General features: G+C 42.3%; 1 protein-coding gene across 1 annotated transcript in view; it reads left to right on the top strand.

Annotated features, from left to right (window-relative positions):
* Positions 1 to 455: 455 nt before the first annotated feature.
* Positions 456 to 15,369, top strand: part of FBP1 (fructose-bisphosphatase 1) — a 28,801-nt gene continuing 13,887 nt past the window's right edge. Inside the window, exons 1-3 of the mRNA XM_037492054.2 lie at positions 456 to 768; positions 12,438 to 12,600; positions 14,000 to 14,092. Of these exons, the coding sequence (XP_037347951.1) occupies positions 599 to 768; positions 12,438 to 12,600; positions 14,000 to 14,092 (426 nt within the window). The 5' untranslated portion in view covers positions 456 to 598. The remainder of the gene's footprint in view (positions 769 to 12,437; positions 12,601 to 13,999; positions 14,093 to 15,369) is intronic.

The following is a 15,369-nucleotide window of genomic DNA, read 5'->3' as shown; positions in this document are numbered from 1 at the left end:
CTAGGGGTGGGGAGGGGGTGGGAGATAGGGAGACAGTGGGACGGAAGGAGGGGTGGAAAGGCCGAGGGAGACCAGACCAAGAAAGGCAGGCGCACCGGCTTCTCTGCCTACTAGCTGCGCTGCCTTAACTTAGCTTTTCAAACTCCCGTGTTATCTCCTTTCTGGGGGGCTTTAGCGTTCCCTCGTGGCTGCGTTGTAAGTGGCCCGGGGTCACTCTCCACCGTGCCAGCGGCAGTCTCGGGGCGGCGCGGAGGCTCGGGGAACAGCGCGAGGAAGTGAGGGTGGCGAGGCTGCGAGGACTCAGGCACCCAGCCGCAGGAGGAAGAGAAACCGTGACCCGGGTCGCGGGGTTCCGAGAGGCGGGGCGGCGCGCAGAGGTGTTTCTGGGGGCGGGGCGGCGCGCGGAGGTGTTCCCGGGGCTGGGGGCGGTGTTCCTGGGGGCCGGCGCCCCGAGATTCCCCAGGACACTCTTGGTGGAGACAGGGTCCGGGCCAGTGACGCTGCGAGCAGCACGAACCCTTGGTAGTGGTTGATCCGTCCTCCCCAAGCGTCCTGCTGCGGGCACCTGCCACCCAGCGCGGAGTTCCCCGGCCTCAGCATGACGGACCAGGCGGCCTTCGACACCGACATTGTCACCCTGACCCGCTTTGTCCTGGAAGAGGGCAGGAAGGTCCGGAGCACGGGCGAGTTGACACAGCTGCTCAACTCGGTGTGCACCGCTGTGAAAGCCATCTCCACCGCCGTGCGCAAGGCGGGCATTGCCAACCTGTGAGTCTGGCCTCCTAGCCGCTTGGCCGCATCTGGTCCACTGTCAGGTCTTCTGACCCTCCTGTCTCAGCCTGCCTTTCCATCTGACTCTGGAAGCCGCCCTCATCTCCGTCTCTTTCATCCCCTTGCTCTAACCCTCGGGCACCTTGCTTGCCCACCATGCCCATCCTATCCTCATACAAGAAAGTGCTGGCAAGCTGCCTACCTACCCTTTTCTTCCCTTTGTCTTTCTTCACTCTACTTGGAATTAATTAAGGATCTTCTTAACCCTAAATATAACCTGTTTGGAATGAGGGAACTCCTAAATAGGCTGAGGGGAAACCTGCTTGCACAGAGCACTCAAGAGTCTCAGTGCTTGTGTGCCATCCTGCTGTGAGGCTGAGGTGGTACAGAGTTTGCATTTCTAAGAAGGTTTTCTGTGACAGGTAGTCCGGGAGCTGCCAGTTTGCAGATCATGCTGTGTGTAGCAAAGGGTTCAGGTCACACAGGGATTCAAAGGGCACCTTCTTGTGAGGCCTTTTGTAAGTAACACAGATGCCCCTTGGTTTTTTTCTCTGTGCACATGTATTATTGATTTAGACTGGTCTGCACTTTAGCTGAAGGGTACCCAAGTCTTCAGATTGCCCTTACTTCTTTCTAACATTTCCCATGTTTAGGAAAACTTTGAAAAGGGAGCATTGCACTTATAGCTGATTGGAAAAAGTATAGCTCCTGCAACCTGGATCCTTTTTCTGGTAAGTTGGTTAGCTCTGATCTAATAGTGTGGGTTGGTGGAGCTCACTCTTAAGAAAGGAGTATATCTTGTTTATTTTCTGATGCCAAGCAGGGATAGGCCTTGTTGAGAGAGGGACTATGACAGGTATATCAGGAGGGCATGACTCCATGACTGTTTGCCTCTTGGCCCTTCTTAATTACACACTTAATTCTAAAGAGCCTTTGCTTTAGGAAACACAGTCAGTTAAAATCTTACTTTGAATTTAATTTGAGACAAGTGGAGGTGAAATTACAGCTTAACCTATCATTAAGGACAAGGGAGTATTTTTTTAAAAAGAGTACTTATTATTTCTTGTATTATTTAAAAATGCCAGTACTTACCACAACCCTGAAGAGACTCAAAGTTAAGATCTGCTTCGAGGTATAACTTCAGATAGTGGAACATTAGATTTTGATTGTGGGATCAGTAATAAATGTGCTAATTTGGATATATAAAGTATATACCCTTTTAGACTACATAGTTGTGAATATCAGATTTTTGAAATGGCGTTGTTATTGTAAACCATTTAATAAGTTACACTTATTGACAAAATTTCAAACCATTTGAAAGGACACAAAGAAATATGAAACTGATGTTATACACATTCCCGACGGTATCCTCTATTCATAATTTACTGGTTCTTTTCCAGATACTTCTATATAGGCATCTAAATTTATACATGAATATGTATTTACATAGGCCCATATATAAATAACAAAGTGGGATCTCACCATATATTCTTCCACAGTTTGCTTTCATTATTCAACAACATGTAATGAACGTCTTTCAATGTCAGGATACATAATCCATCTTCTTCTTGTTAACACTGTTTTATAATGTTCCACTGTTTAGACTTATTATGACCTGTTTAGCTCTGCCCCTGTGTTTGAGCATTTCACAGCTCTTCAACTATTTCAGGCAGCTTTGTACTGGTAGAGCAGGTGTTGATGCTTTGTGGTGTGAGTATGTGACAGGGGAAGGGCCAGATTTGATATTTCAGTACTCCATTGGAAAAAGAAGAGTTCAGCTATCTCTGTACAACATGCAGTCAGGCAGGCACCAATAGGACAAGATCTCAAGTCACGTATCCAAACTACATTCATTATTGACTTTGATATCCCGGATGAAAAAACCAGTGTGCCTGCCAACAGCTTGTTTGTGCTAAATATTTGTCCTGCAAGGGTTTGTAGCCGTAGGGACAAGATGACTGCACATTTTCAGAACCTCACAGGGAACCAGTTTGTGTAACTTGACCAGGATATCTCATCAAGGAAATATCAGGAGCTTAAGAATAAAGCTGGAGAGCTTCCCCTCCCCTCACAGTTGCTGTTACAATCACTTTCATTATTCTTAATAAGATGTTCATAAAGTCCTAGAATTTTAAGCTTAAAGAATCAGAAGTCATTTAGTCAAACTCATTTTGTACAGATGAGGTGCCTTGGTCTGTAGCCCATGACTGGGCTCTTCCCATCATACCACGCATCTCTTCCTTTATCTTTTAGAAATCAGTTATACTCACACCTAGCACTATATATCATCTATTAATTACATTTATTACTTTTTTGTGTGGATTAAGAGTTGTATCCCAAGACTTGTGATAGTAAACATGTTCTTGAAGCCTCACCCATGTCTGTTGACTCCCCTTCAGGGAGAGAGGGATGGGATGCTGTCCAGACAAGAGACTCACCGTCATCTATTCTCTCATGAGGATAGCAGCTTGCAAGTCAATCTGATACATTCCTGGGTCAAATTTCACTGTTCCCCTGTCTCTTTAATTTCACGCATTTGAATTCATTCTGGAGAAAGCAGTCCTCCAGTAGCCTGCTTAGGCATGTGAAGTTGGCTGTCTGAAGAATTCACTGGTTCCATTCCATTCAATAAAATATTACTGAACACCCACAATCTACAAGGTTCTAGAAGAGATTGAGATCAAAATGAGACAGTACTTACTATGGGAAAGCAAAACATGGTATAAAGTTAGTTAAATGATACAACAGAGGTTCTTCAAAATACTTTCAGGCAAATATATGATATGCATGCAAAGGACCATGGAGCCTCAAGGTGGGCATTTGCAATGGGAAGGAGGTGGTGGTCAGGCCTCATGGGTGAAGAACACTGCAGCCTGGTTCAGGGTGTGATGAAAGATACAAAGTAGGCAAATATTTCTGGAGAATTTTTTCATTTGGTTTAACTGAACCATGGAGCATATGTGGTGGGGCATTTGTGGTAGGTGATGTTACACTGGGGGTGCATATAATGACAAGAATGAATACTTTCTATTTGGGAGATATGCAAAGGGGACAGAATACAGGCTTTTGAGTAGGGCAGAGGAATGATTAAAGATTAATTTGGGGAAGATATAGCTGGAAGCATATCTTTAGAAGACAGGAGACTGAGATATGGAAACCCAGTTGAAAGGGAAAGTTGAGGAAAGCAGCAGCTAGAATAAGAGCATTAGGAGGAAGAAGTGTGAGAGTACAGGAGAGGACTCAGTGTGGAGTGAGTGAGGATAGCAAAGAAGCTAGGGAGGTGTTCCTAGCAGTTGAGAGAAGGGCTGGGGCATCCAATAACAATGCAAAACAGAATTCCAAAGTAGGAGGTTTGAGGTTGGGGAAAGATGAGATGATTGTAATATGTTGGCAACATTGAATTTGAGGTGTTAGAGGACTTTTCAGCCCACTTTGTTCAGATGCAGTTGGAAATGCCAGTCCAGAATGTGGGCATGAAGTACTGACTAAAGATTTGACCACTGCATTTTGGCATGTTGGCCCCAAGGCAGAGAGAAATAGAAAAACAGGACTGAATTTGACAGAAAAGAAACATTTGGGACTTACCAGCACATCTTGGAGAGATGTAGACATGGCCTGAATTTCCTGGCTCTGCTATTTAATTTCTTGAGCATTTGGGAAATTGACACATCCCTGAGCCTCATTTTCCTCATCTTTAATATAAAGACGCCTACTTTTTTCAGTGTCAAAGTGTTGAATGAGAATGAGTTTATCACATAGGTTCCAATTACATCATCGTTTTCCTAGGCTGAAGATTTTTTTAAAACTAATATCTTTATATTTTGCTTTTCACTACTTAGTAATTGCCCACATGTATAGTCCAGACTAGAATATTATATACTGAGATGATGTTACGCCATCAAATTAGTTACGGGAAATTTCCTCACATTATGCTCATGTGATGTCCAGAAAAGTTGCTTTTCTATATGGGAGATTTTCTGTTGCTTTATGAAAAAAAATAATAGATAACCTCAGTTTTAATTTTGGAATTATAGGTCAATTAATACATGATTAAGTTTATCTTTAAATTTGCAGAGTTTGTGTGCGTCAACTTTTGGAAATTTTTTCAGGTATATTTTATATTTCTTGAATTATCTCCTCTGCATTCCCAAAGAGCGAATTGTAAATTCCTTTTCGTGCTAGAAGCATAGCCAGTCACACATCATCCTACATGGTAATTTTTGACTAGTGCAAATTCAGATTAAGGTTGGAGCTGCTGTGGCTTTTAAAGCTATTGTGGTTGGCACCTCTCTTCTTCAGTGTATTTCCAATCTGACCCTTAGACTTTTCAGAATGGATGGTTGGCTGGTCATTTACCTTGGAATCAATCAATAACAAGTTATACCTTAAACTTTAGTGATAAGGATTAAATAATACACTGCCTCCCTTTTTTCTCCAGTTGGCTATTCTGGAAATGGGCTTTCCCGCTTGTTTCTTTTGTGTGCTCTCAGTCAACATAAGGAGGAAAGGGTCTGAAGTTATCAAATCAGGGAAGTTATGGGGAATTTTTCCATAACTGTGGCCATGATTTCCATCTTCCCATCTAAGAATGTGCTTCAGAGATATGAAGGGCTGCCTTTCCCTGGTGATCATTTATCAAACTTTATGGCTGTGAAATGCTCATTCCATTCTAGAAACCATATGCAAATTTGAAAAACAATGCTAATATTTATTCCAAATTTGGAAGAATTTTAAAATACTGGCCCAATTAACTTGTCCTTCTAAGAAGTTCCCCATGAATTAAAATGACTTAGAGTGTTTTTTTCAAAATTTCAGTGAGTTTTACAGTAAAAATAAAAGAGATGATATTATGGACAGCAGCTTTTCAAATAGGTTTTTGGCTCTCCAAACTCCAGAGAGAGAACTTGTATGTCCCTGAGAGTTTCATTAGGAACAGTCACACGTTCTTGAAGTCCTTTGACAAGATGCTATTTCTCCCTCTAACTACTTGGGCTGTAGGGCAATGAATTTGAATTAAAGAGAAGGGAATTGTCCTACTTATCTCAAATGAAATAACACTCTCAGCGGGACTTTAGTCAAAGGTAAACTTAGAGTATGATCCTTTGTTCCCTCTTACCTGTGACATAATTCTGCATTGATTGTTTTTCCAGGAATTGCAGACAAAACTAGCTTAGAGGTCATGGTTTCCCCCTCCCCCTCACCAACAAGCAGTTGAGCCTGGGGGCTCCTTTAAAATTGATGACTGGGCCTCCCCTGGTGGCGCAGCGGTTGAGCGCTGGGCTGCGAAGTTGCCCGCAGCCTCTGCAAAGCCGGTTCAATCCCCGGCCACTGGTGAGGGTCCCACATGGCACAACAGACCTCTCCTGCCGCGCCTGCTGCTCCCCTCAGCAGTGTATCTCGTCCGTCTGCCTGTTCTGCTCCCCGCTCTGGCTCTGGTGAATTCTCTCACCCTCCCGCGCTTCTGACTGTACCCAGTGCTTGTATAAATAAATAAATCTTTTTTAAAAAATTTAAAAAAATTATTGATGACTGCCATTTGGCTGCTATGAACCTGGTGCATCATATGAATTAGCCCTTACCCTTCCCAATCCTGGAAACAGAAAGAATCCATCAAGGAATTTAGACAACTTGATGAAAGTCACATAATCAGCAAGAGGGAAAGGCAGAATTGAAACATTGATCTTTCTTGCCAGCACCCACCTGACTTCTGGTGGTATTACTATGAAGGGGAATGTGGGATGGGAATGGAACCATAACACTCCCTCCTGGCTTGCCTGTGTACCAGGCTCTGTTCTAGGCCCTTTTACTTTTGTCAACCCTTTTATCTCCCCCTTGACAGATAATGAAGTACATATACTAGATTCTGATTTTACAGAGAAAGAACCAAAGGGCAGAGATTATAAGTGACTTGCCCAGTGTCGGTTAGTATGTGGCAGAGTTGTGATTTGAGTCCCAGTGGTCTAGACTTGAAGCCCATGAAGAGAAATCCATTATGGTGCTTTCCCCTCTGTGACAGCTTGCATTTAAGAAAAGCTTCCTTGGTTAAGTCAAAACTCTTGCTGTCACTGAGTGATCAGTACCTAATTGGTATTGAATCCTCTTCTGGGGGAGGTAAAGGAGGAAGCAATGCCTAGAGGTTTATACCTTGCCCAGTCAATCCATTTCTTCATCCTTTGGTTTGTTTCTCTTTCTCCACTGATTGGAAGGCACAGTTGTCCACTGGATGTTTTTTTTTTTTTTTTTTTTTTTAAGCAGGATTGTAAGATGGTTTTTCCACACACCTGCAGCCTCATTTGCTGTCTGATTTTGGCCCCAAGGGTGGCAAATTGGGAACCTATCTGAAAGAGCCTGTGATGTGTGACAGACATTAGCATCTCATCCAGGGTGGTCATTGCCATCTGCTCCTGTACACAATGGCTGGCACAGAAACTCCTTACAAACCAACCATGCCTTCTGATGGTCCCTCTGGACTCTCCTGGGGTCTACCTAGAATACTAGTTTGGGGGACACAGTTGACTCATTGTCCAAACTCTAGTTCAATGAGCCAAACAAAGGTGAGGGCTGTCTTGCCAGGACCTGAGGAGCATGCCTGCCATAGATGCTCTGGGTGAGTTACACTGTTTTTTCCATGTGGTCATCAGAGTATATAGTGTTTATCTGTCCTTGACAAAAAATGATCAGAATGCAGAAATTCTTTGTTTCTAAGAGGATTTCTGAAAACTTACAGAGAAAACAAGCTCCAAAAGTTCTATAGCTTACTAGTTCCTTGAGGATATTTCTGAGAACTTTTTCTTCTGGCAGAGTTATAAACGCTTTTGGCGGTTTCCAGATCTTCATTGACCTGTGAAAACATGTTCCCTCAGACACATCTTATATCCTTTCTGAGCCCCTCTTGAGGTATGTTAGGAGATTTTTGACAGAGTTTTTGCCCAACTAATTCTCCCTGGAAAAGTAATCCAGGATTGTGTGAGAAAAATGAGTCACAACTAATTTCATCTGCTGAGATCCAATGCCTGGTATTATCAATGATATGGTATCAGTGTGGATATCATTGCTATCAACATGGCAGTTTGGGGCCTCCTCCCGAGCCTGTTTCTGTCTAGAATCACTTTCCTATACTTTCTTGAAGAAATTCTTAATACTATGTCTCAGCAGGGGATGCTCTCTTAGAAGTGGGTTTCCTAGAACAGTGATAAAGTACCTATATTTTAGTTCGAGGGGTCCAGAATAATCTATGTATGCTTCACAAGCTACTATAGGAAGCTTGGAGGAACCCTTCTGATTAGAACAGATGAAGGGCCTTCAATGAAGAGAATAGGAGGAAGGGAGAGGTAGCCATCCACCCCTTCAGGGAGGTAGAGCCAGATAAGTGATGAAGACAGCCATTCCTGTGCCAGGTGGGAATATGTCCCCTCTAGTGTCTTCCTACAGCATGTTATATGGCCCTACCCAATTCTGTTGTGCATAGTTAGTGCCACTTGCTGTGACCCAAGGACAGGAGCCACCTTAGAACTCTGGAGCATCGGTGAAGAATCTGGCGGTGGTCTTGATTGGACAAGTCACTAGTCTGACACTGGTTATGAAATCAGCCCCCAAAGCTGAAATCCATCCTGACACTAGGCTTGCATTCTTTCTGCAAAATGGTTAACCATGTCTAACCATTTTCTATTTTTCAGCCTGGTCAGTTAAATCAGATAGTGTATGGCCAGGTTGCTACAATATCATAACTCACCTGTTTTTCTCTAGGAATTCTGTTTCTCAAATAATGAAAACCTAGTAACCTGGGTCCAGTACTTTGTCCACCAGGCATCCATGCATCAAAAGGATCTAATTGCAGCACATGTACAGAGCCACAACCAATGGCCAAATTTGCATTCCTCTATCCCTGTCCATTTCACCCGATGATCTCCTGCCAAACCCACATTCCTGTGCCCCCAGTTCACAACCCAGCCAATGGAATTCAACTATTCTATTTGTCCAAACCCTGTTTTCCAAGATGTGACACATGTCTTTTTCCCATTTTTTGAGGAGATAGATCTGAGTCTTGGGGCTCCTGCCTCTTCCTCAGTTAACTTTGCAGTAAAGTCCTTTCTCTGCCAGCACTCTGGTAGCATATCTGTGGCATTTATGTAAGTAAGGTGGTCAAGCATTTGATTTTGGGATAAAAGATTTGTTTATAAATGGACTGTAAACTTACAGTGTTGATATCGTAGGTGTATTTCTTTAAGATTCTTTCCTTTAGGCAGCTCTCCTGCTTCCTTGTGACAATGCAGGGGCCTCTCTCTTTCTTTCTCCTTTTCCTAGTAAATCTGCCTTTTTAAAGTGTAAAAACAGTGTCCTCCCTGGTGGTGAAGGGGTTAAGCACCACACTATGAAGCAATCTGCAGCCTCTGCAGCATGAGTTGGATCCCCAGCCAGCCAGGGAGCAATTCACATGGCAAGCAGATCTCTCCTGTCTCACCTGCTGCTCCCCTCAGCAGTGTATTTCAGTCAGTCTCCCTGTTCTGTTCCCTGCTCTGTCTCCAGTGAATCCTCTCACCCCTGCATCTCTAGCCTATACCCAGCTCTTTCATGCATAAATAAATAAATCTTAAAAAAAATAAAGTGTAAAAACAAAAACAAAACAAAAAAAACAATTTTCTTTCCTCTAGCTTACATAATTGTAAGTATACAGTGAGGAATGCATTTGACATATAAAATACATATTAATTGACTATGTTATCAGTAAAGTCAATAGCAGGGTATAGTACTTAAGGTTTGGGAGTCAAAAATTATATGCAAATTTTCAACTGTACTGAGAGTCAGTACCCCTATCCCCTGTGTTGTTCAAGGGTCAACTGTAGGTGAAAAACAAACTCTGTTTTCTTTGAATAAATTGCTGACATGGAGCTGTTCTTTGGAGTCATTACTACCTTAGCTGACTTATTTTGCATTCCTTTAGGGCTTTTCATTCTGCCACTTTCTTATGAAAAAATTCAACATATCATTAGGCTTGAACAGCCTCTTTGCAGATGAGAACTTGATCATCTGCATTAATTCCTTGTCAGCCTTTTCCTGGCATCTTGGTTCATCTTATTAGAACTACTGCACTGTTCTGACAGTATCTTATACATTCAAAGGGCACTTGTTTCTTGTTTGTTTCACCTCCCTGCAATATAAGCTCCATGAGATTAGGAATCTCATGTGTCTTTTTCAGCAATGTGACCCCAGCAGAGAGAATAGTTCCTGGCACAGTGGGAGTCCATTACATATTCGCGGAATAAATGAACACTCAAACAGGATTCTAGGAGTCTATAAAAAAGGAACCCATCTCCCTGAGTGAGATACCCAAGTGGGTGAAACTTGGCCAAAGTGTGAAATAGACCTTTCCTATGCCTTCCTCAGTGTCTCATCCATCTGCTGCAGCTTTCCTGGAGTCCGTGGGGGTTGTCCCAGTAGGCCTCCCCACCCTGGGGGCTGTGACAATGGCTTCCTCCAGCTCTCTAAGGTGTGGAACAACCTGAGAAGTTGATTGCTGCTATACTTACTCCTTCAGCCTCAGGTTTCTGCTCTTTTCAGTGAATGCCATTCAGTTATCCAATAAGCATTGTGCTGGAGGCTGGGGACACAGTGGGGAAAACCACCCCCTCTGCCCCCATCCTTATAAAAGAAAAGGATGAACCAACCATGCTAATATGATGGTGGATAAAGCCCTGGGGACACCTTCCTTCTGGACCAAAAAGAAAACTTAGAGATGGCAAGGTTCTTGCAGAGTGAAGTCTCACCCTCTCACTGTCAAGAAGTCCATATTCTTTTCCATCAACACTATTCATCCTCCTAAATTAAAAATGACTTCAGTGGTGAAAATCTCAGACTACAAAGGAGAGACAATTGGCACCAGTAGGGTCAGCGAGGGAGATATGTTTGAGTTGGTGGGCCATGCCAAGTCCTGGTAGCTCCACCCAGAATTTACCTGCTCTTTCTCCACCCGTGCTGGCCTCCCAGTTGAGGTGAGGCAGATTATGTGCCAAGAGACCCGAAAGCCCAGGGTCAAGGGCTGTAGCTGCAAGTCTGATAGATCTCTTGTTTTTTGGGTTTTTTTTTTTTTTAAGATTTATTTATTTATACAAGAACTGGGGTACAGGTCAGAGGCGCAGGAAGGTGAGAGAATTCACCAGAGACAGAGAGGGGAGCAGAGCAGACAGATGGACTGAAGACACTGCTGAGGGGAGCAGTGGGCAAGGCAGGAGAGGTCTGTCATGCCGTGTGGGAGTGGGTTTCTCCCTGGCTGGCCGGGAATCAACACCGCACTGCAGAGGCTGCGGACAGTTTTACAGTGCGGTGCTCAACCAGCTGCACCACCAGGGAGGCCCGAACTCTTGGTCTTTTATGTGACATAGGAGTGACATGGCGAGAAGAGACAAATGGGGAGGAAGGCTGAAGGAGGAGATGCTCTTCTCTAAGGTGGGCAGTGATGCTGAAAGTGACCATCCTTGAAAAATGGATGGGATGAGATAACTGGAGTCAAACCAGGCGAGGCATTTGGGTTTGGACAATTCCTAGTATTTTGTTTAGACAGAGACATAAAGTGATGTTCAGAGAAAATACATGGGAACCGAGGCAGCAGATGCCTTAACAATCAATTTTCAGGCAAGTGCTCCCAGCAGACTCCACCTAGGATATAATTGTGTCCTTATCACCCACTTGCAACTGTTGGACCTAATCTTTGATGCTCTTTTTTTCCCCTCCCACATCCCCATCTCAACTTATTCTGTGCATTCTTTCTCTGGAACATTTCCCCTCCTACTTTTCAGTTTTCTCATTCAACCTGTTTCCTCCCTCATTTTAACAAACTAGGGTGCATTTTGGGCAAGTCACACAATTTTGGGGAATTCCATATTAAATGATCTGTAGGTACCTTGAAAATAAAGTAGAAACTCCATCCTTCCCACTCTCTCCATCCCCCTAGTGCCAGGAGCAGTGGGTTATCACCCCTGGTCTGGAAGTCAAAAGGAATTTCTCACCTTTTCTTTGCCTCTTCAGTTTGGACAAGACTATTGGTGTCTCAGAATGAGCTTCCTCCTTTATAAAATGAGGTGGTAGGGCCAGGAAATATTTCTTTTTAAGGAAATTTTTAGCTATCAAACCATAAATTACCTTGGCTTAGCTCACATCTTATATTCCCTGCTACTCAGAAGGTTTCCCTGCTTGCTTGCAGTGTCTCTCAACTGATTCATTATGTATTAATGCAAGCATTCAGGGAGAAAAATTTGCTCTTGGGGAGGTGAAAAAAAATCAATCATTTTGTGTATAAAATAGATATATACATAAACAGATATATTCTATATCTGTAATATTAAAATTAAAATTTCATGGGGAAGTGTTAACTAGGGAAACAGCCTAAAAAGTTTCATAAGGGGCAATATTGGAAAATAAATCACAGAAAAAAATAACACATGAATTTAACTACAAATGTGTGCAAGTACTGGGACAAAGGTAAGTGACAATATTTCCTTCTCACTGGAGCCAATCTAGAGGCCCAACCAATCTTGTTTTTTGTTTCTTGCAAATAATGTAGCTTATTTTCTTCTAAATCCCACTAAATGCCTTTTTTCACTTGGATGCATAGGTATATCTATATATTCCTGTGATCGTAACATATTTTCTGTGACCTTTCTTTCCTCTAGCTATGGAATTGCTGGCTCTACAAACGTGACGGGTGACCAAGTTAAGAAGTTGGATGTCCTCTCCAATGACTTGGTTATTAACATGTTAAAGTCATCCTTTGCCACCTGTGTGCTTGTGTCTGAAGAAGATAAAAATGCCATAATAGTAGAACCTGAGAAAAGGGTGGGTCTGCACTTCTATTCTTGGGGGTTTTAAGGGAACCATTTTTCTTGCTAGATTCATAATTTATCCAACCAAAGTGGATTCTTAGGAATTATCTGAGATTCTTCCCCAATCATATCAGCCCAATCATTCACAGATTTTATCTTATTGCCAGATCTCAAATCTGTCCTCCAGGATCCACACTATAGTTCATGCCATCGCTAGCTCTCTGTAACCATCTACCTGCAACAGACTCACATGTACTCACATTCACCTCCTCTCTTAACATTTTATTGTCATTTTCAATCTCTTCTAATTCTGACTTTCGTTAATTTTCTCTTTTGCTTCATCTATAGCCATCAGACTTTCCTGCCAATCTAAACTCCTTGAAATTGCTATTACTGACCCATGCACTGAAATCCACTGGGATCCTTATTACTTTTATTTTTTCTGAGGGCAGGGAATGAGCTATACTATTCTCTGTCCTAGCATTTAGCATATTGTAGAGGTTTAGCAAGAAATTATTGTTGAAAAAATGAACAATACTATAATAATTTAAAAACACTGTGGTAAGAAGTGTAGTTATATATAGGCTTATTATCTTTCCCTATTTGAGATGATTTGGGAATATGAAGGAATAGAACTAGAAAATAATAATCAGGAGAGGAATTTAAAAAGACTGCCTGATGCTCAGTCTTAAGCTTTATAAGAAGAATAGAGAGTCACATGCATTTAACTTGTTTTACATCATTCCTCAAACACTATTCCATGTTGGATTCAAAGTTCATGTTCTCTGCTGGGCTTTTCGAGGTAGTGGGTAGTTTTAGGCATGTGGATTGAGTTTGTTTCATATTCTCTGTAAGTCCCATTTCCAGATGCAGTCTCTCCTGCATCAGTCAGGGCGATTTGTTAAGAGCAACAGGTCAGGGCCTCCCCTGGTGGCGCAGGAGTTTGAGAGCCGTGCTGTGAAGCTGTCCGCAGCCTCTGCAGTGCCAGTTCGATCCTGGCTACCCGGCAAGGGTCCCACATGGCACAGCAGACCTCTCCTGTCTCGCCCACTGCTCCCCTCAGCAGTGTATTTCGTCAGTCTGCCTGTTCTGTTCCCCGCTCTGTCTCTGGTGAATCCTCTCACCCTCCTGCGTATCTGGCCTGTACCCAGGTTCTTATATAAATAAATAAATAAATAAATAAATAAATAAATAAATAAATAAATCGGTGTATATATAATGAATATATATATTCATTTATTATTTTCATTCTGCATGCCACCTTCCATGACAGTATAAATAAGACTCACATTTCTTGAACTTTCCTCTAGATTTCCCTTTTTCATCATTTAGTGTGTACTCTCTGTTTTGTTATAACGTGTTTAATTTATATTGTGTGAAAGTAAAATTGAGTCTCTTTTTTTTTTGTTCAGGGTAAATATGTGGTTTGTTTTGATCCCCTTGATGGATCTTCCAACATTGACTGCCTTGTGTCCATTGGAACCATTTTTGGCATCTACATGAAGGTAAAATGTAATATATTAAACATATGGTTTGAGATTGAAAGAAAAATTAAGGTTGCATATCTTGTTCTGTTTCACTAGTGGTGGAATCAACAGAATGCATATCATGAAATTCAGTGAGCCTTGAAATAGGTTTATTTTTCAAGTTTTGCCTTTTCCAGCATTAACTCCATGATGAAGATGCACTAAGTTGTTATCAGAAATGTAGCAGAATGTGGGTGGGAAGAGAAAGATATAAAATAATGAACTATCATTTCAATATTATTTGCTTTCCTTAATGATGGGAGATGAAAATAAAAATAAGAGACAACATAGAATAATCATAGCAATTAATTAAAGGCCTTTTTTAAAGATTTATTTATTTATACAAGCACTGGGTACAGTCAGAAGCGTGGGAGGGTGAAAGAATTCACCAGAGCCGGAGCGGGGAACAGAACAGGCAGACTGACGAAATACACTGCTGAGGGGAGCAGCGGGCGGCAGGAGAGGTCTGCACTCCATATGGGATCCTCGTTGACAGCCAGGGATCGAACCAGTGCTGCAGAGGCCGCAGGCAGCTTCGCAGCCCAGGGCTCAAGTGCTGCGCCACCAGGGGAGGCCTAAGACCATTTTTAAGTGACTAAAAAATCTAAAGAAATGTCATCACACATGACATTTATATGAAATTTAATGTCTATAAACAAAGTTTTAATGTCACATACTCAACTCATTTGTGGGCTTGTTGCTTTTGGCTGATTTTGAGTTGCAATGTAGGGTTAAGTAATCATGATAGAGACTGTATGAGAGTAAAACCTAGAATGTTTACTGTCTGGTAAGAGTTTGTTGACCATACAGAAAACACACTGCTTCAGTGTAGACACCCAGACCCCTGCCCTGTGTCTTCTTGTGTAATCTGCACAGGTCACTGTACCTCCAAAGTCTCTCATTTCTTCCTTTTCTTTAGGAGTGTGTGTATGTGTGTGTGTGTTGGTGGAAGAGTGCTCAAGTATATAGACAATTAAAAAAATAGAACAAATACCCATGGGTCCAGCATAAAACATGAAATCTAAAAGGTGTCATCTCGCTCTGGCTCTTCTTGACTGTTTTAGAAGTAACCTCACAGATGCCATTAAAGCTGAGACTCTTTCTTCATCTTAATGGACAAGGGGCTACTTCAGCTGACCTCTATTTTAGGATACAGAGGCATAACCTAAGGTGTGAGAATGCAGTTGACACTTTATTTTTCAGTATTTAATTTTCTGCATAATACAGCATATAATCTCCTTTCAAACATATGGCAT

Source organism: Talpa occidentalis, unplaced genomic scaffold (genome assembly GCF_014898055.3).
Source record: "Talpa occidentalis isolate TD23 unplaced genomic scaffold, MPIMG_talOcc4v2.1 talOcc4.7, whole genome shotgun sequence".
NCBI lineage: Eukaryota > Metazoa > Chordata > Mammalia > Eulipotyphla > Talpidae > Talpa > Talpa occidentalis.
This window is presented reverse-complemented; position numbering and strand designations above follow the sequence as displayed.